At 45.5% G+C, this 22952-nt stretch overlaps 1 protein-coding gene across 1 annotated transcript; it reads right to left on the bottom strand.

Moving 5' to 3' along the window:
• Nucleotides 1-9478: 9478 nt before the first annotated feature.
• Nucleotides 9479-16407, bottom strand: LOC133051869 (cationic amino acid transporter 3-like). Its single transcript, XM_061136539.1, is given in 13 exon segments — nt 9479-9596; nt 10011-10119; nt 10597-10763; nt 10959-11158; nt 11328-11430; nt 11533-11682; nt 11857-12069; nt 12239-12355; nt 12683-12745; nt 12748-12855; nt 14610-14768; nt 15978-15981; nt 16039-16407. Coding segments are annotated over 13 exon segments (1815 nt in total). The 3' UTR covers nt 9479-9543.
• Nucleotides 16408-22952: the final 6545 nt, after the last annotated feature.

Here is a 22952-nt window from a genome sequence, read left to right as displayed (position 1 = left end):
CTTTTACAACTGTGGGTCCAAGGCGGGGTCCCTGACAAGATTGCGGGCTAAGCAGGGCTTGCACTCCCTTCGTCTCATCTCGGGGGACCTGGGGCCTGTGGTGGTCAGCTCTCCCACTCTTGAGACCTTCTCTGGTCCCTTTAATCTCAGCTGGTTCTGGGGCTGCTCCTCCCTTAATCAGCAACTGTGCAAATCTGCCCTTTGGAACGCATGGAAGGTCATCACGGCCGGAGTCTTGCCTGCAAGAAAGGGAAGACAGAAAGGCCTCTGTGCCTGGGAGCCCCCCGGGGCAGATGCAGAGAACAGACTCATGGGGAAGGAGAGGGTGGGGCGAATTGAGAGTCGCCCTGACATTCATATACCTCCGTGTGTAAATTAGAGCTGACGGGAAATTGCTATGTAACAGGGGGCTCAGCCCCGTCTCTGTGGAGACCTAAAGGGTGGGTTGGGGGAGGGGAGGGAGTCTCAAGAGGGAGGATATATGTATGCTGCTAAGTCGCTTTAGTCGTGTCTGACTCTGTGCAACCTCATAGACAGCAGCCCACCAGCCTCCCCTGTCCCTGGGATTCTCCAGGCAAGAATACTGGAGTGGGCTGCCATTTCTTTCTCCAATGCATGTAAATAAAAAGTGAAAGTGAAGTCTCTCAGTCGTGTCTGACTCAGCGACCCCATGGACTGCAGCATACTAGGCTCCTCCTTCCATGCGACTTTCCAGGCAAGAGTACTGGAGTGGGGTGCCATTGCCTTCTCCGATATATGTATAATTATGACTAAATTGAGTTGTTGTATGGCAGAAACAGCACAACAGTGTAAGTAACTATCCTCCAGTTAAAAAATAAATTAAGCAGAAAGAGTTCTATGGGACTCTCACACTTAGCAAATCAAATTTGTTAATTTGTGCCATGTCAAATTAATTATTAGATCAGCAAAAGAACCTAGAAAGCAAAGCTTTCTGCTTCTTCAGAAGCAAAAGATTCCAGCACAGTCCCAGTCATACGCAGTAGCTGCTTAATCGGTAAAAGCTGAGTGTATAAGAATGATGATTTTTTCATTGAAATCAACCTGCTCTGCTGGTTCCCATCCAAACTCCCGCACCTCTCAGCTGGTCTGATTTTGCACAAAATGCCTACCGTCTCTGTCCTGCTGTCCTGTGTAATTCAGGGGAGGTTATTATTGTCATTATTCCCTGCCTTCTTGGATAGGGACGAAGTGTCTTTAAGGGGTTTGATGATCAGAGAACTCACACTCCACACAATCTTCACCAAGGATCCCGAAACCTGGTAGCTTTCTGTTTCACTGTTTGCAGACTGGCATGAAATTGGAACTCTGCTTTGGGACAGAATGAAATGGAATTTGTAGGGAGGGACAGACTCTAGCCTGGCTCAGTCAAATCATCAAACCAGAGTGGCCTCTTTTTTTTCTTTTCTCTTTTTATTTTGTATTGGGGTAGAGCCGATTAAGAATGTTGTGACAGTTTCAGGTGAAAAGGGAAGGGACTGAGCCATACATATTCATGTATCCATTCTCCCCCAATGCCCACACACACAAACCAGAGCAGCCTGTCTCTGATTTACTTCACTCTGTGTGACCTGAACGAGTGTATATTAATGCAAGTATATTGAATCTTAGAAAAAGTGATATTGATGAATCCATTTACAGGTTAGGAATGGAGGAGCAAATGTAGAAAATGGACTTGTGGACACAGGGCGGGGAGGGGTGGGGGACAAACTGAAATAGTAGCATTGACATATACGCGACCAAGTGTAACACAGACAGCTGGTGGGAAGCTGCTGTTAGCACAGGGGGCTCGGCTGGGGGCTCTGTGTGGACCCAGAGGGTGAGGGGGGGTGGGAGGGAGGGGGCGGTCCAGGAGGGAGGGAATATGTGTGTACACACGGCTAATTCACGTGGTTGTAAAGCAGAAACCAACACAACATTGTAAAGCAATTATATTCCCCTCCAAAAAAAACCTGCCTGGAGGGAGAGAGGTCTAGTCTCCATTCTGAATCAGCAATGGCAGGACCCTGTTTCCTGCTCTTTGAGGCATGAAATACACCTCACCACAAGGCTCTGTGAGGCTTGACTGACCCAATTAACAGAAGTCAGCTGCCAGGAGGCTTCCACCACTGTTACTCCAAAGTCCAAGTTTAGCACTTTGGTTCAGAGCAAGCATTCAAAGAGCCAGGAAGCTCGGATTAGAATCTTGGTTCTGCCAACACCTTGTGCCCTTGAGGAAGTCATTTAGTTCTCGGGACCGGTGTTTTCTTCTTGTTTAAATTCTGCTGATGAGCCCTTGTGCATGTCAAATGGCTCACCTGCTCTGGATAACATATGGTGGTTGCTCCAAAATTAAAAATAATTTGCAACAATCCGGCAATTCCACTTCAGCAAGTACACCCAAAAGAAATGAAAATAGATTCTCAAAGAGATATTTGTACACCCAGGGTCACAGCAGCATTATTCATAGGAGCTGAAAGTTGAAAATTAAAGTCGCTCATATTGTATCCGACTCTTTGCGACCACAATGACTGTAGCCTGCCAGACTCTTCTAACCACAGGATTCTTCTAGCAAGTTGGAAAGTTGAAACCTAGAAGCAACACAAATATTCATCCAGGAAGGACTGCATAAACACAAGGTGGTCTATACCCAAGTGGAATATTACCAAGCCTTAAAAAGGCAGGAACTTCTGACGCATGCTACCATGTTGAGGTACTTTGAGGACATTTTGCTGAGTGACCTAAGCCAGTCACAAAAATACAAATATCGCATGATTCCACTTCTATGAAGTACTGACAGATTCAAAGCCATGGAGACAAATGTGGAATGGTGGTTGGCCAGGGGCTGAGGTAAAGGGGGAACTGGGGAGTTATCGTTCAATGGGGACACAGGAGAATGAGTTCCAGGGACTGGCTGCACAACCATGTCAATATACTTAACATTTTTGGACTGTACACTTAAAACAGTTAAGTTGGTTAATGTTATGTTATGTGTATTTTATCACCATTTAAAAAATTGCTTCCCGTGATAAGTAATAGCACAAGCTTCACACAGTTACTGGGTGTAGCAAACCCAAAGGGGACTTAATATAAGTCAACAAGCATTTGGTCCTCCACACAAACCTAAATCTATTCAGTCCCTTACAGGTACCTGAATATCTACAGAAGAGGAGGAACCCATAGATTCCCAGGGCCAGAAGAATATAGGAGCCTGAAATCTGTGTCCACATCATAGCCCCTACTTAAGGGTAATTAATCGCTAGTATTATTTGAACATGAGTAAAATTGTCTTAGAGTCTCACAGCGCTGATCTAATCTCCCACACCTTTCCTTACACACACACACACACACACACACACACACACACACACACACACACATACACAGACACAGTACAGACACTTTCATCTAGAAAACGAGTCTCCCCACTCTCAGGCTGGAGCTGGTCTAACCCCTGCACTCTGCGGTTGCAGACGTCTCCTTGGGAGGATGTGAACTCAGCACCAAGTCTCCTACAGAAAAGGGTGACCCGAGACTTACTTGATCCTTGGAGCAGAGCCTGGAGCACTGGGGCAGTCAGGGAGGCTGAGGTTAAGCCGTGCGGGGCTGGAGCTGAGACATCTCCAAGAACAGAAGTGGGGAGTCCTGAGCACAGAAGACAGTCCTCACCCCAGGTTGTTGGGGTGGAGATGGGGTCGGGGGGAAACACCTGCAGTGCAGCTATCAGCCCTGACTCTTCTGTGGTTCCCCTCCGGGGGTAGTTCTGAGATGGCCTTTATTGTGCTAAAATACACACAACATAAAATTTACCACTTTAACCATTTTAAGTGTCCAGTTCAAGACTGTTAAGGACCAAAAAAAGTGTTAAGGACATTCATAGTTTGTATAACCAATCTCTTGACCTTTTCTTCATCTCGCAAAACTGAAACTGTACCCATTAGACTGAAATTCCCCCTTGCTGCTCTGCAGTTCCTGGCGATCCCCACTCTGCTCTCTCAACCTGACCCTCCAGGGGCTTCACTCAGTGGAACCTTCCGGTCTGCGTCATTTCCTGTGGAACCGCCTTCACTAGTGTAACGGCCGCCAGGCTCATCCAGGTTGTAGCTTATTGGAAGCATAGTGTTTTTATTTGTGAGGGCGCATCTGCTTGATTTTTATGGTTTTTTTTTTTTTTTTTTTTTGTAGTCTTTCATCGGTGCCCTCACATTTGAAGGAGCAGACTTGTCCTTCAGTCTGTGGTGGTTCCCTCCAGCTGAGGTATTATTCTCTTAGATGGTGGTGATTCCTGGGGTTTCCTGTCTTTCTCTCCCTACACCTGCTCCACTCTGCTTGCTCCCTCTTGTGGAAGAATTCTTAAGCATTTCTGTCTCGTCTATGATCCTAAAAGAAATCCGTCCTGAAGGTTCACTGGAAAGACTGATGCTGAAGCTGAAGCGGCAATACTTTGGCACCTGATGTGAAGAACTGACTCACTGGAAAAGACCCTGTGGCTGCATGGTGACTGCAGCCATGAAATTAAAAGATGCCTGCTTCTCGGGAGGAAAGCTGTGACCAACCTGGACAGTGTACTAAAAAGCAGAGACATTACTTTGCCAACAAAGGTCCGTCCAATCAGAGCTATGGTTTTTCCAGTAGTCACGTATGGATGTGAGAGTTGGACTATAAAGAAAGCTGAGTGCCGAAGAATTGATGCTTTTGAACTATGGTGTTGGAGAAGACTCTTGAAAGTCCCTTGGACTGCAAGGAGATCCAAAAGACTAAACGATATCAGTCCTGGGTGTTCATTGGAAGGACTGATGCTGAAGCTGAAACTCCGATACTTTGGCCGCCTCATGCGAAGAGTTTACTCATTTGAAAAGAGCCCGGTGCTGGGAAGATTGAAGGCAAGAGGAGAAGGGGATGACAGATGGTTGGATGGCATCACCGACTTGATTGGTATGAGTCTGAGCAAGCTCCGGGAGTTGGTGATGGACAGGGAAGCTGGCGTGCTGCAGTCCATGAGGTCGCAGAGTCAGACATGACTGAGCGACTGAACTGAACTGAGCTGAGCTGCTCTTACAACTCACCAGGCTGCCCCCTGGAAACCTGTCTTTGGATTTCCAGCAGGCGGCACTAGACCTCACGTCTGCAGGCACCCTCGCCCATAGCAGGGGCTGGTTTTCTGAGCCTGCTCCTTCCCTAACAGAGCTGCCATGGGCGCTGCAGGGGGAGGGTCCCACAAGGAGCCCCCGGAGAGTTGGGGGGCTGGTGTAGGTCCAGCACCCGGGGCATTGAGGGTGCCCGGGGACCCAGGAGGGAGGTTCCGGGGTGTGGTGCTCCCAGAAGCTTCTCAGTGAACTGCCTGTGGGGAGCGGTCACTTTCACACCCTTCGCGGTGTTTATCAGCCTCTTTACCAAAACCCTTCCTCAAAACCCTTCCTCTCCCTCGTCATGGGGGTCACCCCTCAGGTCTCTGGTGCTGCTGGAGAGAAACAGGTGTCTCCACGGATGTCTGCAGAACTAGGACAGCTCTTTCTGTGGTGGGAGGTCAACCCCGTGGGATGTTTCCTTGGGGCGGGGGTGGGGGGGGGGGGAGGGGAAAGCGTCTGCTATGTGAGCCATAATCAGACTCCTTTTTTTTTTTTTTTTAAATGCCAGAATCCTCGCTCACTCGGTGAAGGCTGTATGCGTCATCAGTCTCTTCAGTCCTGTCCGACTCTTTGTGACCCCATGGACCCTAGCCCACCAGGCTCCTCTGTCCATGGGATTCTCCAGGCAAGAATCCTGGAGTGGGTTGCCATGTTCTTCTCCAGGAGATCTTCCCAACCCAGGGGTCGAACCCGTGACTCCTGTGTCTCCTGCATTGGCAGGCGAGTTCTCTACCGCTGAACCACGGGGGAAGCCCGTAGTGAAGATTGCTGCTGCTGCTGCTAAGTCGCTTCAGTTGTGTCTGATCTGTGCGACCCTATAGTTGGCAGCCCACCAGGCTCCCCCATTCCTGGGATTCTCCATGCAAGAACACTGGAGTGGGTTGCCATTTCCTTCTCCAATGCGTGAAAGTGGAAAGTGAAAGGGACTTGGCGACTCCATGGAGTGCAGCCAACCAGGCTCGTTCGTCCATGGGATTTTCCAGGCAGGAGTACTGGAGTGGGGTGCCATTGCCTTCTCTGAGTAAAGGTTGACCTTCTGCAAATCCCCTTCCTTGCATGGAATCTCTAGGTCAGTATCTCTGGGTTCCCACGACCACCACCACCACGACCACCACCAGCCCTGGCAGCATCACCCCCAGAGGGGTCTGGGCAGGTTCCCTGGCTCTGCAGGTTCTGCAGCCCATAGCGAGGTCTGTCGGCCTGTGACCCGGATGCACAGGCGGACAAGACTCCTCCAGGGCTCCTTGGGGAGATGGCGCTGTGTCCCCCACACTCACAGAGGTGCCTTTCCTCTGGAGTGGATGTCTAACTCATTGTTTATTTATTCAAATAGACTTGGTTTATACTACTTTTAGGTGTACTGCCTAGGGATTTTGAAATTTTTACAGATGCTGTATAATATTATGTGTGGAATCTGAAAAAATAACATAAATGAATACATATGGCAAAACAGAAACAGCATCACCAATTCAGAAAATTTACAAGTGGCCATCTGTGAAGAGAGGGAAGGGGGAAGGGGCAAATTGGGTGTATGGGATTAAGAGATACAAGGTAGGAGGAGAAGGGGACGACAGAAAAGGAGACGGTTGGATGGCATCACTGACTCGATGAACATGAGTTTGAGTAAGCTCTGAGTGTTGGTGATGGACAGGAGGCCTGGCATGCTACAGTCCGTGGGGTCACAAAGAGTCAGACACAACTGAGTGACTGAACTGAATACATAACCAGTAAGGATATGTTTGGAGCACAAGGAATTATAGCCATTGTCTTGTATAACTTCTACTGGAGTATCATCTGTAAAACTACCAAATCACTGTGCTGTATATTTGAGATGAATGTTATATTGTAAACCAATGATACTTTGTTTTTTTATGTTGACAGCATTTTTTTTAATTAAAAAAATATTTCATTTTAGTTGGAGATACTTCAATTAAAAAAATACTGGTATAACAAGTAGTTCACAATTGTTTACTTCTTGTTTCTCAGTAGAAATTAAAGTTTCTCAGGGTTAAGAATTCTGATTAATATGTGTAATTAAAATGACTAAAATTACTAAGGCGAACATCTCTGCATGCAAGGAAATGTTTTAAATGTTATCAGGAAACCCACTGAGACTTGCAGATCAGAGTCCCCTCTTTGTCTTATTTTCTCTACCTGGCCTGGCTAACATAAGTCTACCGACCATTTGCTTTACCATCTTTATGTGAATGGCCTTCCTTCTCTTTCAAGTCCCAAACCACTACCCACAACACTCTCTTTAGTCTTTAACTGAAGATGGTATGGAAGGGAAAGGATTTGGTTATTCTGGCAAGTTGCTCAGTTTTCTTTGGTCTCTCCCCTGTATTGTTGTTCAGTCACTCTGTCTGTGGACTGCAGCATACCAGGCTTCCCTGTCCATTATCAACTCCCAGAGTTTGCTCAAACTCATGACCACTGAGTTGGTGATGACATCCAACCATCTCATCCTCTGTTGTCCTCCTTTCCTCCTGCCCTTGATCTTTCCCAGCATCAAGGTCATTTCCAATGAGTTGGCTCTTCCCATCACGTAGCCAAATATTGGAGTTTCAGCTTCAGCATCAGTCCTTCCAATGAATATTCAGGAATGATTTCCTTTAGGATGGATTGGCTGGATCTCCTTGCAGTCCAAAGGACTCTCAAGCGTCTTCTCCAACACCAGGTCAAAAGCATCAATTCTTCAGTGCTCAGCTTTCTTTATAGTCCAACTCTCACATCCATACATGACTACTGGAAAAACCATAGCTTGGACTATATGGACCTTTGTTGGCAAAGTGATGTCTCTGTCTTTTAACTCACTGTGAAGCCTTATCATAGCTTTTCTTCTAAGGAGCAAGTGTCTTTTAATTTCATGGCTGCAGTCACTGTCTGCAGTGATTTTGGAGCCCAAGAAAATAAAATCTGCCACTGTTTCCATTGTTTCCCTATCTATTCACCATGAAGTGATGGAACCGGATGTCATGATCTTCGTTTTTTTAATGTTGAGTTGTAAGGCAGCTTTTTCACTCCCCTCTTTCACCTTCATCACATTATTGAGCTATCACTTGATTTTTGTCCCGTTAAGCTATCTCATGTCAATTTAATCCTTAGACCGACCAGAAGAACATGGAAGGGTTGATTAAGTTTCTCATCAAGGCTCTTTTATGGGTGGTGTTCTGTTGCCTGTTACAGCATATTGGTAGCACAGGATATCTGGTTGGCCCACAGCAGTAAGCGAAAAACAGCAATCAGGTGATCCAACCCCTTCAGACAAAGTTTTACTTGACAGTTTCAATCTCCATTAATTTCTTCCTAAGCCTGTACTGTCATGAGAACTGGCAAGGTAGTGATGTTCCTAATTCTGTTCGTCCACCTCCATCTGTATTTTTATTCATCTAATACCTTGCTACTCAGTTTATTGACCTGTATCCCTCATTTATTCTAGTGCAGTTGCTCATTCCCACAAACAACCCTCTACTTCATTATTATCAATATCTTGAATGTGCATAATCTCAATGTCAGGCACTCTGTTCTGCAATAACTCTTTAACGTGTCTATCCAGCTTCATTTTCTGCCTTTTAGTTCCACCCAGTTGTAATCATTTATCAATAAATCACTACTTACTACTTCTTTCCTTCACCTCTGACAATGCAGGTGTGTTTTTTTTCCCAATTAAGAACTTTCCATCATCAACTCTATTGTGTAACTCCAAGAGTCTGTGATAGAAAAGTAAAGAGAAATAGTCATTTATAAAAGATTACACTATGCCTCCATAAAGCTGGGGGAAAAGATAAAAATGATCATTTTACCATGATGACATGATCCACTTTATCTGTTATTCTTCTCCTTTGCTTAAAGTCTACTTTGTCTGATAGTAATAGAGCTGCCTTAGCTTTCTTGTGTTACTGTTTGCACAGTGTATCTGTTCCATTCCTTTTACTTCCAACTTACCTCTGTCCTAATATTCCAAGTGCAGCACTGGGCATAGTATACAGTTACCTGTCTTTCCTCCCCAGACAGTCACCTCTGCATTTTTGCTAAAAAGAAGCATGAGGAGGAGCTTTGTATGTGCAGGTTAATGTTTTATTTCTTCCTCCAGTAGCTGCTTACATTGTTATACATTCTTTGTGAAATATCATCTTGCTGCACACTTATAAAACATGCCCTTTTTTATGTGGGTATCATGGTCTGAAAAGAACACTTAAAAATTATTCAGCATGTAAGTCATTTGTCCACTGGCAATAAATATAGGTCCCTAAATGCATTGCACCCTCATAGTTCATAGAGGCTCAAAGTGCCCGTTGAACCAGAAGATTCCTCTAGCATATGGAGGGATTCCACACAGCATCTATGTCCTGTGGTTAAGATGATTCAGCAGAAGGGATGCTTGGGTGAAGAGTTTGGAAGGTGGAGGCTGTTGCTTCTAGTTCTGCTCCAGGCTATGTCGGATCCCATAGCCAAAGTATATGGCAAATCCTAGTAGGGAAATGAGACAATGAGAAGGGAAAGTAGGTGCTCTCCTTACTGATACACGCTTGTGTACACACACGCTCATGTGCATGCTCAGTCCCTCAGTTGTGACTGATTCTTTTGTGACCCCACGGACCATAGCCCTCCAGACTCCTCTGTCCATGGGATTCTCCAGTCAAGAATACTAGGGTGGGTTGTTATTTCCTCCTCCAGGGGATCCCCCTGGCCCAGGGGTTGAACCCATGCTCTTATGTTTCCTGCACTGGCAGGTGGATTCTTCACCCCTGAGACACCAGGGAACCCTACACTTGCTCAGTAGGTCTCCTATGAGGGTGTCTGACACAGAATAGGGGAGTGGCGTTAGGAAGAGGATGGGGACCAGTCAACTGAGAGGTCTCTTAATCCAAGAAAACCACTAACCAATGGCATTCCAGACACCGAATTGGATCCAGGCCCCAGAAGTCAACTGCGTCATCAGGTAAATGTTCACAAAGATGCTCACCAGTGGGAGGACAGGCAGAGCAGGGACCTGTGGGCAGAGTCAGTTCATCCCTGAACACAGCCCAGATGTCAGAAAAGGAGCCCCCAACCTACATGTGGGCAGGAAGACTCCAGTCCTATTGAAGCTGTGTGTTCAGTGCCAGCTGAAACTGGGTATGTGAAGCACTGAGTGTGGATCAGGGAAGGGTCCATTGGTTTGAGCAATTTCCCATCTTCCCACGTTCAGCAAAGGAGGTTTAGACCTCAAAGCAGGTAGACTACATTCACTCAAGGTGGATAGTTTGGGCACATAAGGCCACCTACTTTTTAAAAATTAATTAATTAATTAATTTGCCTGCATCAGAACTGAGTTGTAGCCTGAGGGGCTTCTCTAGTTTTGGGGCATGGGCTTAGTTGCCCTGCAGCATGTGGGATATTTGTTCCCCCATCAGGAATCTAACCTACATCCCCTGCATTGCAAGGTGAATTCTTAACCACCGGACCACCAGGGAAGTCCCTCACCTACCCTGAACGGAAGAGGAGAGGGGTCCAGGGACTGCCTCCAGATGATGACCGTGACCCCAGTGATGAGCAGCAGCAGCAACACAGCCACTGTTGTGAGCACGGGGTCTCCAGAGAACACCCGGCTGGGCCACTGGGCCAGGATCAGGCTCAGGATGGTCAGCAGGAGAACTGCAGGGGTCAAGGAGGAGGAGAACAGGCTGGACCCGGAAGACAAAGATGTCAGGACCTCGGGTCACACCCCTCCCCAGGCTGCCCACCTCAGGAAGGGCCATCTTATCTCCAAGACTCCTCAAGTGACAAATATACACTCCTATCCATCCTGCCAATTTCAGAATATCACCAAAGAGAAGTCCCCCTGCTCACCAAGCAGGAAGGCACATGCATACACAATCTGGCCAGATTTCTGGGTGGGGATGGCGCTGGTAGGGAACCACAGACTCTTCAGAATGTTTGAGTTTCCTGCTTCAGAAACAGGTTCTGAACGGTTTCCTTCAACTTTAGGCTTCATCTCAATTTCCTCCTCTGTTTTCTCCTTCTTGCTGAAATTCTGATCTGGCTGGTACCTGAGTGAGAGGATATTAAGGCAAGATTAACAGCAGCCCCTATACTCATCCAATATCAGACAGCTTAATCCAACTCTTTCCTGACTTCAGCAGAGCAGGACATGAAGCTAGAAGAATCTTAGCTCCCCTTGAGTCCACGACCCCCAGCCAAGGTGTAGCAGAGTCTCACCTGAGGGCAAGGACAGAGAGAGACACCAGAGAGTAAGCAAGCAGGGTTCTGATTGATAGGAGGTCCACCAGATCGCTGAACCTGAAGAGTAACACCGTGACCGCTAGGATGAGGGCACAGACAAGGTGAGGAAGGGAGTGAGAAACAGCCAGAAATATCAAAGGTAAGGAAATGATCAAACAAGGGATGGATTTTGTTTATTCACCTGCAAGGGTTCCAGAAGATATGATGGCCATGACCGGGGTGCCTGTGTGGGCATGGATCTGGGCAAGTCCCCGAAAAAGGAGTCCATCCTCTGCCATCACGTACATCACCCGAGGCATGGGGAACATATCACCGAGGAGACCGGAAAAGAAAATGTCAATGTATATGAGGACATGGAGAGACAGGAAGGAAGGACTGAGGCTTCCATGCTCTAGTCTACATGGGGCAAGGTGCCCTTCCCTCTTGTCTCTCAATCCCAAGGACTGGAATACCCGAGCATCTGACAGTCAATGGGGAGAAAATCAAGACACTGACCTGGATGTAAGAGCACAGAGGGTGCCAACAGCCACGACATATCTGGCAGGGTCCCACCCAACATGGAGAAAAGCCTGTGGCAAGGGGCTGTCAGGATGAATCTGGTAGTAGGGCACCATGAGAGTGAGTCCCGCTGAGACACCAAAGCATGCCAAAAAGCAGATGATGATCGTGATCATGGTGCTCACGGGGATGGACCATTGAGGATTTAGGGCTTCTTCCCCTGCAGGATGCATAGATGTACTAGGTTAGGAAAACACAGTGAGTGAAAGCACAATATTCCCTTTCCTCTTGCACCATCAAAAGCAGCCTAAACTTCTTCCAACTCCTATGCCCAAGGGCAGCCTAATCTGTGGTCAAACCCCTGATGAGAAGCACAGTGACTATATTACCTTTAGTGACAATGGCATCAAAACCAATAAACATGTAGAAACACAGAGCTGCTCCCTGGAGAATTCCATCAAAGCCAAAAGGTGCAAACCCTCCAGAACCCAGAGGACCCAACTTATGGTGAGAGAAGGAATGAGGAAGAACATGGGTGAGGTGAGTTCAGCCATCTTTACTGGACTCTTCCCTTCATACCACAAGTGCTGGGATCCAGGACCCCCATCACTTAGATCCATCAGCCCAGGTCTGTTTGGTGGTAGTTTAGTCAATAAATCATGACCGACTCTTTCGACCCCATGGGCTGTAGCCTGCCAGGCTCCTCTGTCCATGGGATTTTCCAGGCAAGAATCCTGGAGTGGGTTGCCACTTTTTAGTCCCCACAAGATGTGCAGACTTGCACCCTCCATCACACAAGTGTCACTATGGACAAGAAAACCCTCCTAACCTAGAGGTGCCACTGGATTCAGATGTGTTCAATGTGTAGTCCTGTTCCATGAGCTTCCAGTTGTGCAGTCTCCCTTAATGAAGCCAGAGATGATGATGAAGCTGAGAACCAAAACACTAATGCCTGTGAACACTTTGTAAATCATGGTTGACTCAGGAGCTCCCAGAACCAGTAATCCTGTGGGAAAGATGGAATATGAGACATCCAAAATAGCCAAATCCATAGACACAGGAAGCAGACCAGTGGCTACAGTGTCAGGAGGGCTGATGGTGGTGGATAGATGGACAGTGACTCCTCAGTGAGTGCAGGGTTTCCTTTGGTTGTGATGCAAATGTTTGGAACTAGATGGAGTGATGGTTACACAGCACTGTGAAGGTACCCAGTCCCACTAAGGACATGTTAATGTGGCTTGTTTCTTACCGTGCCGTCATCTCACGGTAGACATGTCTATCAAATCATCATGTGGTGCACTTTAAACTTATACAATGCTGGATGTCAACTAACTCGATAAAATTGGGGGGAGGATATAATTAAATGGTTAATTTTATGCTCTGTAAATTTTCTCTCAATTAAAAAAAAATGTTTGGTCTCAGTACAGAGGAAGAAACTTGTCAGTCTAAGTAAAAGCTTCTCAGTTGGGAGTGGTTCTGTTCCCCAAGGGACTGTTGGCAACGTCTGGAGACATTCTCTTTGTTTTGTTTTGGGATCATTTTTTGGCCATGCCATGGTTTGTAGGATCTCCATTCCCTTGCCACGGATGAACCTGGGCCATGGCAGTGAAAACCCAGAATCCTAACCACTAAACCACCAGATACACAGAGGACACCACCCTTTTGACAGAAGGTGAAGAGGAACTGAAGAGCCTCTTGATGAAAGTGAAAGAGGAGAGTGAAAAAACTGGCTGAAAACTCAACATTCAAAAAACCAAGATCATGACATCCAGTCCCATCACTTCAGGGCAAGTAGATGGGGAAACACTGGAAACAGGGACAGACTTTCTTTTCTTGGGCTCCAAAATCACTGCAGACAGTGACTACAGCCATGAAGTTAAAAGACACTTGTTCCTTGGATAAAAAGCTCTGACCACCCTAGTCAGCATATTAAAAAGCAGAGACATTACTTTGCCGACAAAGGCCCATCTAGTCCAAGCTATGGTTTTTCCAGTAGTCATGTATGGATGTGAGAGTTGGACTATAAAGAAAGCTGAGCACTGAAGAATTGATGCTTTTGACCTGTGGTGTTGGAGAAGACTCTTGAGAGTCCCTTGGACAGCAAGGAGAGCCAACCTGTCCATACTAAAGGAAATCAGTCCTGAGTATTCATTGGAAGGACCGATGCTGAAGCTGAAACTCCAATATTTTGGTCACCTGATGCAAAGAACTGACTCATTGAAAAAGACCCTGGTGCTGGGAAAGATTGAAAGTGGGAGGAGAAGGGGACGACAGAGGATGAGATGCTTGCATGGCATGACTGACTTGATGGGCATGAGTTTGGTGATGGGCAGGGAAGCCTGGCATGCTGCACTCCATGGGGTTGCAAATAGTCGGACATGACTGAGCAACTGAACTGAAGTGAGGCCACCAAGAAACTCCCTGGACACATTCTGATTGTCACAATTTGGGCCGGGGGGGTTTGTGTCACCCATATCTAATGAGCATAGTCCAAAGATGCTACACATCCAACAGTGATTAAACTAAGAAAATCCTACAGTGCACAGGTTAGCCCCCACACCAAAGCCTGTTCCAGCCTAGAAGATCAGTAATGCCTAGGGTGGGAAACAATGGTCTATGTCTTGCCTTCCTGTCTCTCATACCACAGACCATTCTTCCCAGTTCTATTCCCCCACCATGCTGCTACCCCAAGCCTTTCCCACCCCACTTCCTCCTCCACACCCTACTCTTCCCATCCTATCATGAAAATCCCCAGCTTACCAGTGAGAAGCAGCAACACGGCCAGTGCAACAAAATCTGGGTACTTGGCCAGGAAGTAGGGCATATATGGAGAGAAAGTTCCCTCTAACGCCTGAGAGATGTGGTTCCCAATCAGGCTGTCGAAGGTGTGGCTCCAGGCCCTGGCCACACTTGCAACGGCTGCAGGAGCAGCAGAAGGAACATTTGTTAACAAACATAAATTGAACCCCTCTATGTGCCATAGGATATATTTTGGGGGAAAATTACAAAATACTGATGGTGAGTACAGCTTTGTGGGACTCCGGACACAGAGGCCTTTTTGTCCCCCGTTTCTTGTAGGCAAAACTCTAGCCTCCATGACCTTCCCTGAGTTCCAAAGAACAGATTCAAAGAGTTGCTAATCAAGGGGCGGGGGGGGGGGGGGGGGCAAGAAAACACCTGAGGCAAGATTAAAGAGACCACAGAAGCTCATCAATATTGGGTGGCTTGTTGGTTGCTTTCCTGATTGTCTAGTGGTTAAGAATATGCCTTGCAATGAAGGGAGTCATGTTCGATTCCTGGTCAGGGAACTAAGATCCCACGTGGCACAGAGCAACTAAATGTGAGCATCACAACTAGACAGTCCATGCCCCTCGATGAAAGATCCTCTGTGCTGTAACTAAGACCTGACACAGTCAAATAAATAAATATTCAAGAAAAGAAAGAAAGAAAAACTTAAAAATAAATTAAGAGAGCTGATCACCTGAGATTCTACACATACTGTGAGCTTGTCAGGATAGCTCTGACCAGGAGCCCTGACTATATAACCTCTCCCTATTCCCCAGGAAGTGAGGGCACTGTTATTAAGGCACTAACCTACTGTGTTCCCCCTTTGCCTGGCAAAGAAATAAAGTCACTCTCTCCTTCTCCTTCATGACTCTGTCTCTGTATTTCTGTTTGGTGTTGGTGCACAAAGAGCCAAGATTTTGCATCAATACCTACTCTCAAAGAGTTCTTTTTCATGAGGTGGGGAGAGTGGATGCAAATGATCACCATATAGGTCAACTATTTAATATGTTGGCGGGTGATCAAGGTTATGTAAGAAAACAGTGAAGTGGGAACAGGAAATATGGGAGACAAAGGTTGAAATCTTAAATCAAGTGGTAAAGGAAAATCTCATGAATGCAACAACTGAGCAGAGACTTCAATACGGTGAGGGGAGCAGCCTGTGGGACACCCTCCCTCTCACCCACTCCTGACAGCTCCCTTTCCTCTGGGTTTTTGGTCCATCATTTAAGGAAGCAGGAGAAAGCTGACTAGAATGAAGTTGTGGAGTTTTCCTGACACTATTTCCCTCCTCTTCCTCCTCCAGCAAAGTGGATGACCAAGTGCTCATGAATGACTGAAGACCCAACTCCTCACTCCTAATTTCTGATCTCAAGCCCCACACGTTTTCCACCCATCATCTTACCAATGATGTTAGTATGAGGTTCCAACCAGTGACGAAAGCCCACAGTTCTCCCACACTGATGTAGCTGTAGAGAAGCACAGAACCGGTCCATGACACCCGTGTCCCAAACTCGGCATAGCAGAGCCCAGACAACACAGAAGACAGGGCGGCCACCAAGAAGGAGATGATGATCGCTGGTCCAGCAATGAACACGGCCACTTCTCCCACCAGGATGTACACGCCAGCCCCTGGGGTGCTGGCCACACCCAATACCACCAGGTCAAGGGTGTTCAGGTGACGGGCCTCGGGACTCTCAGACCCCTCAGTGGGCTTCAACTGTCGCCTTCGAACCAGCTTCTGACCAAATTGGTGAACATCCTGACATCACATCCTAGGCAGAGTTGAGGAAGTAAGATCTGCTGAGGAAACAAGACATAAAGCCATCAAGAATGTTATCCACCCTTGGTCCTGGGAGTTTCACAGATGAACAGCGTGATGGGGACCAGGTGGTCAAAGGACACATTGCTAAGTTCTCCATCTCTGAGCTTTGGTTTCTTAAACATAAAGAAGACTCTTAATGTGATTCGAAGTTACTAGAAAATTTGTTTAAAGAGAAGTGAAGGGGAGCAGACTATGTCTCCCCCAAATGTCCCACTTTGGCATGCAGGTTGCTTTGTGCTAAAGTCAATTAAGACCCAGCAGACTCAGGAGAAGTTCCTTGTCTCTCCTTTAACTGCTCAAAATAATGTAGATTAGGAGACCTATGCCAGGCAGAGAGTTATTTACCAGGGATAGTTTTTTTATCTCAGAAAGACTTACCTGTCTAGAGCAGCATACCTTTGTTTCCCAAACACTAGCTTTTCCCATCATCCTGTGGATTGTCCTCCTCCCTTTTGAAGCCCCAGATCCCTAACCCCTTCTCCTTAGCTCAGAGGGGCATATAAGCCTCAAATTCCTGTCTTTGAGCCTCTGAGTTTTCATGGGATTCCAATACATAACAAATTAAACTTGTTAATGTAACTTATGCCAACTTAATTATTAGACCAGTAAAAGCTCCTATAAAGAAAAAAATTCTGCTCCTACGACAGCAAAGGCTTCCAGCAAAGTGCCAGGCACAGAGTAGCTGCTTAGTTGGTATGAGTTGAATGGGTAAGAATGCTTACTTTTGAATAGAAATCCATTTGTTGGTTCAAATTTCACTCTGCTACATATTAGTTTGTCTGATTTTGCACAAGCTGCATACCACTCTTTGTCTTCCTTTACTCTGTCCCTGGGTCAGGAAGATCCCCAGGAGAAGGGAATGAAAACCCACTCCAGTAGAGTTGCCTGGAGAATTCCACAGACAGAAGAGCCTGGCGGGCTACAGTCCATGGGGTCATAAAGAGGTGGACAATACTGAGAGACTAACACTATCACTTTCACTCCATAAAACAGGGAACTTTACTATCATCATTATTCCCTCCCTTCTTTGATATGCTTGAAGTGACTCTTTTAGGAGCTTGATGATCAGAGAGTTCAGACTCCACACATTTCTCCACCAAGGATCCTGAAACTTCTTGTTATCTTCCTGTTTTGTTGCTCACAGAGTGACATGGAATAGGAACTCTGCATTGTAACTGGACGAGATGGAATTTGTAGGAGGGACAGATTGTGGCCCAACTCAGGCAATGCATCAAACCAGAGAAGCCTCCCAACTGGAGGGAGGGACTAGCCTTCATTCTGAATCAGAAATGACAGGACTCTGTTTCCTGCTCCTTTGGGGTGTGAAATGTCCCCTCACTACACTGCTCTGCAGGGCTAGGATGACCCAGTGACCACAAGTTACTGCCATGGGGATTTCTGCCTGTGGTACTCCAAAGTCCAAGTTTAGCATTTTGGTTAAAAATAAACATTCAAAGAACCAGGAAAGTGTGGTTAGAATCTTGATACCACCTGTGCCTTTGAACAATTCATTTACTTCTCTGGTCCTCTGTTTCCTTCCTGTTTAAATTGGCTGATTAACCGTGGTGCACAGTTAATAGGAATGTAAAATGGTACAGCTGATATGGTGGTTCTTCCAAAAACTAAAAATGCATTTACTATGTTATCCAGCAATTTCTCCTGTGTATGTACACCTAAGAGAACTGACAATAGGATCTCAGAGAAATATTTGTACACCCATACTCATAGCAGCATTATTCACAATAGCTGAAAGTTGGAAGCAGCCCAAAGGTACATGCAGGAAGGAACAAACACATTGTGGTCTATAAATAATGGGATATTATCCAGCATGAAGAAAGCAGGAAATTCTGGGCCATGCTACAATGTGGAAGAACCATTGGGACATTATGATAAGTGATTTCACAGTCACAGAATGACAAGCATGTATATTTCTTCCTGCACAAAGTTCCTAAAGTAGTCAAATTTATAGAGGTAGAAAGAAAAAAATAGTTGTTTCTCCAGGGCTGGGGTGAAGGGAAAAACAGAGAGTCATTGCTAAATGGGGACACAGTTTCAAGTTTACAAGATGAAAAGAGTGCTGGAGATTGGATGAGCAACAATTTAAATATATTCAACATTGCTTATTGTACACTTAAAATGGTTAAGATGGTAAATTTTATGTTATGTGTGTTTTACCACCACTTTCCTAAACTGCTGCCCATGATAAATAATAAAGCTGGCTTCACAGAGTTGCTGTTAGTAGCAAACCTCAACATGATATAAATTACCAAACAGTCGCCCCTCATGAATACCCACATCCGTGGGTGCTCGAGTTCCTCCTAGTCACCCCTACATCTGCAGACACAAAGAGCAGACAGTACAGTGAGGAGTGAAGTCAGTGGTACACACGTGACATTCACTGTGTGAGCGTAATTACTGTTTGTACGTGGGTCAAAATAGTCTTACATGTAAGGACACTGATCCAGTCACTCCCTCTCCCCGGCACACACACACACTTCTCTTTTCACCCACATCTGTCGATCCCAGCTCCTGCTTTCATGTAGAAAATGGGTCTCTCCACCCTCAGGCTGGAGCCGGGCTGACCCCCCTGCACTCTGGGGTTGCAGAGGTCTCTTTGGGAGGATGTGAACTCAGCGCCCAGTCTCCTACAGAAGAAGCTGACCCAAGACTTACTGGATCCTTGGAGCAGAGCGTGGAGCACTGGGTCAGTCAGGGAGGCTGAGGTTAAGCCGTGTGGGGCTGAGGCTGAGACATCTCCAAAAACTGAAGTGAGGAGTCCTGAGCACAGAAGACAGTCCTCACCCCTGGGTTGTTGGGGTGGAGATGGGGTTGGGCGGGCACTTAGCATCTGCGGTGTTGTTATCAGTCCTTGACACTTATGTGGTTACCCTCATGGGAGATTCTGAGAGGGCTTTTTTTTTTTTTTTTTTTTGTGGTAAAACACACATAACATAAAATCGACCATTTTAACCATCGTTAAGTCTCCATATCAGTAGTAGTAAGTACATACACACTTTGTGCAACCAAAGCCCAGGATGTTTTTCATCTTGCAGAACTTCAGCTCTATATCCATTCATCAGCAACTCCCCCTTTCTCCTCTACCAGTTCAGTTCAGTTTGCTCAGTTATGTCCAACTCTTTGCGACCCCATGGATTGCAGCACACCAGGCTTCCTTGTCCATCACCAACTCCTGGAACCTGCTCAAACTCATGTCCATTGAATTTGGGATGCCAACCAACCATCTCTTCCTCTCTCATCCCCTTCTCCTCCTGCCTTCAATCTTTCCCAACATCGTGGTCTTTTCCAATGAGTCATTTCTTTTCATCAGGTGGCCAAAGTATTGGAGTTTCAGCTTCAGCACCAGTCCTTCCAATGAATATTCAGGACTGATTTCCTTTAGGATGGACTGGTTGGATGTCCTTGCAGTCCAAGGGACTCTCAAGAGTCTTCTCCAACACTGCAGTCCAAAAGCATCAATTCTTTGGCACTCAGCTTTCTTTATGGTCCAACTCTCACACACACACATGACTACTGGAAGAACAATAGCTTTGACTAGATGGACCTTTGTCAGTAAAGTAATGCCTATGCTTTTTAATATTGCTGTCTGGGTTGGTCATACCTTTTCATCCAAGGAGCAAGTGCCTTTTAATTTCATGGCTGCAGTCACCATCTGCAGTGATTTTAGAGACCAAGAAAATAAAGTCTTTCACTGTTTCCATTGTTTCCCCATCTATTTGCCATGAAGTGATGGGACCAGATGCCATGATCTTTGTTTTTTGAATGTTGAGTTTGAAACCAGGTTTTTCACTCTCCTCTTTCACCTCTATCAAGATGCTCTTTAGTTCCTCTTCACGTTCTGCCATAAGGGTAGTGTCATCTGCATATCTGAGGTTATTGATATTTCTCCCAGCTTGATTCCAGCTTGTGCTTCATCCAATTTTGCTTTTCTCTTGATGTACTCTGCATATAAGTTAAATAAGCAGGGTGATAATATACAGCCTTGATGTACTTTTTTCCTAATTTGGAACCAGTCTGCTGTTCCATGTATGATTCTAACTGTTGCTTCTTGACCAGCATACATGTTTCTCATGAGGCAGGTAATGTGGTCTGGTATTCCCATCTCTTTAAAAATTTTCCACAGTTTGTTGTGATCCACACAAAGACTTAGGTAGTCAGTGAAACAGTAGTAGATGTTTTCTGGAATTCTCTTGTTTTTTCTATGATCCAATGGATGTTCTCAATTTGATCTCTGGTCCCTCTGCCTTTTCTAAATCCAACTTGGACATCTGGAAGTTCTTGTTTCATATACTGTTGAAGTCTAGCTTTGAGAATTTTGATCATTACTCTGCTAGTATGTAATTGTGCAATTGTGTGGTAGTTTGAGCATTCTTTGGCATTGTCTTTCTTTGGGATTGGAATGAAAACTGATCTTTTCCAGTCCTGTGGCCACTGCTGAGTTTTCCAAATTTGGTGACATTAAGTGCAGCACTTTCACAGCTGTGATCAAAACTATCCCCAAGATAAAGAAACGCAAAAAGGCAAAATGATTGTCTGAGGAGGCCTTACAAATAGCTGAGAAACAAAGAGAAAGGCAAAGGAGAAAAGGAAAGATACAGACAATTGAGTGCAGAGTTCCAAAGAATAGCCAGGAGAGATAAGAAAGCCTACCTAAATGTTCAATGCAAAGAAATAGAGGAAACCAACAGAATGGGAAAGATTAGCGATCTCTCCAAGAAAATTAGAGATACCAAGGGAAAATTTCATGCAAAGATGGGCACAATAAATAACAGAAATGGTATGGACCTAACAGAAGCAGAAGATATTAAGAAGAGGTGACAAGAATATAGAGAAGAACTATACAAAAATGATCTTCGTGACCCAGATAACCACGATGGTGAGATCACTCACCTAGAGCCAGACATCCTGGAGTGTGAAGCGAAGTGGGCCTTAGGAAGCATCAGTATGAACAAAGTTAGTGGAGGTGATGGTATTCCAGGTGAGCTATTTCTCCTCCACCAGTTCTTGAAAATTACCCTTCTCCTCTCTGTCTTGATGAATGTGACCACTCCAGATACTCCATTTAAGTGGAATCACAGAATATTTGTCCTTTCCTGTCAGGCTTATTTTTTTTTCACTTAGAAGAAACTTTCACTTAGAAGAATGTGCACAAGGTTCCTTCATGTTGTAGTATGTGTTAGAATTCCCTTCCTTTTCAATGGTAAATAATCCTCTATTATTTGTGCTTGCCACATTGGTTCATCTATTTCTCAGTCAATGGGCACTTGGATTGCTCTCATGCTTTAGTTATTGCAAATAACGCTGCTGTGAACATGGGTGTACAAATATCTCCTCCAGAGTGTGTTTTAAATTCTTCCTCATGATGGATCATGGGATTCTAAGATTTTTATCTGCTGGTGATAGAGAAAATGTTCACATATTGAGGGGAGGTCAATTTGGCTTATACATGGTTCAGCCTGAACTGTGTGTGAACCAAGGCTGCATTGTCCAATCTTCAAAGCTCACCTAATTTAACCCTTGGGGTAAAGAACATCTGTTTTGAAAGTAAGGGTGAGTTACTCCCTTCTCATGGGCTTCCCAGGTGGCTCAGTGGTAAAGAATTCGCCTGCCAAGCAGAAGACACCAGTTTGATCCCTGCATCAGGAAGATTCCCTGGAAGAGAAAATGGCAACCCACTCCAGTATTCTTGCCTGGAGAATCCCATGGACAGGGGAGCCTGGCAGGCTGCAGTCCATTAGACTGCAAAGAGTCTGACATGACATGACTTGGCAATTGAACAACAACAAGATTTGACAGAAATTGGGTACCTAGTTTTTCCCACATTGTCCAATCTGTCTGTGCCTTAATAAAGTCTACCCAACCAGAAAGTCTACCCAACCAGAACCACTGAACAAATGACATAAGGTATAAATGCTTTAAAATCTCAGCACTATGGAAAACAGTGTGGAGATTCTTTTAAAAAACTGGAAATGGAATTGCCATATGACCTAGCAATCCCACTCCTGGGCATACACACCGAGGAAACCAGAACTGAAAGAGACACCTGTTCCCCAATGTTCATCACAGCATTGTTTACATTAGCCAGGACATGGAAGCAACCTAGTTGCCCATCAGCAGACGAATGGATAAGAAAACTGTGGTACATATACACAATGGAATATTATTCAGCCATTAAAAATAATTCATTTGAATCAGTTCTAATGTGGTGGATGAAACTGGAACCCAATATAGAGAGTGAAGTAAGCCAGAAAGAAAAACACCAATACAGTATACTAACGCATATATATGGAATCTTGAAAGATGGTAATAATAACCCTATATGCAAGACAGAAAAAGAGACACAGATGTATAGAACAGACTTTTGGACTGTGTAGGAGAAGGCAAGGGTGGGATGATCTGAGATAATAGCATTGAAACATGTGTATTATCAATTGTGAAACAGATCACCAGTCCAGGTTTGATGCATGAGACAAGTG

The sequence above is a fragment of the Dama dama genome, chromosome 4 (assembly GCF_033118175.1).
Source record: "Dama dama isolate Ldn47 chromosome 4, ASM3311817v1, whole genome shotgun sequence".
In the NCBI taxonomy this organism is placed as follows: domain Eukaryota; kingdom Metazoa; phylum Chordata; class Mammalia; order Artiodactyla; family Cervidae; genus Dama; species Dama dama.
Note: the sequence above shows the minus strand (reverse complement) of the source record. Positions and strands in the feature narration are given on the sequence as shown.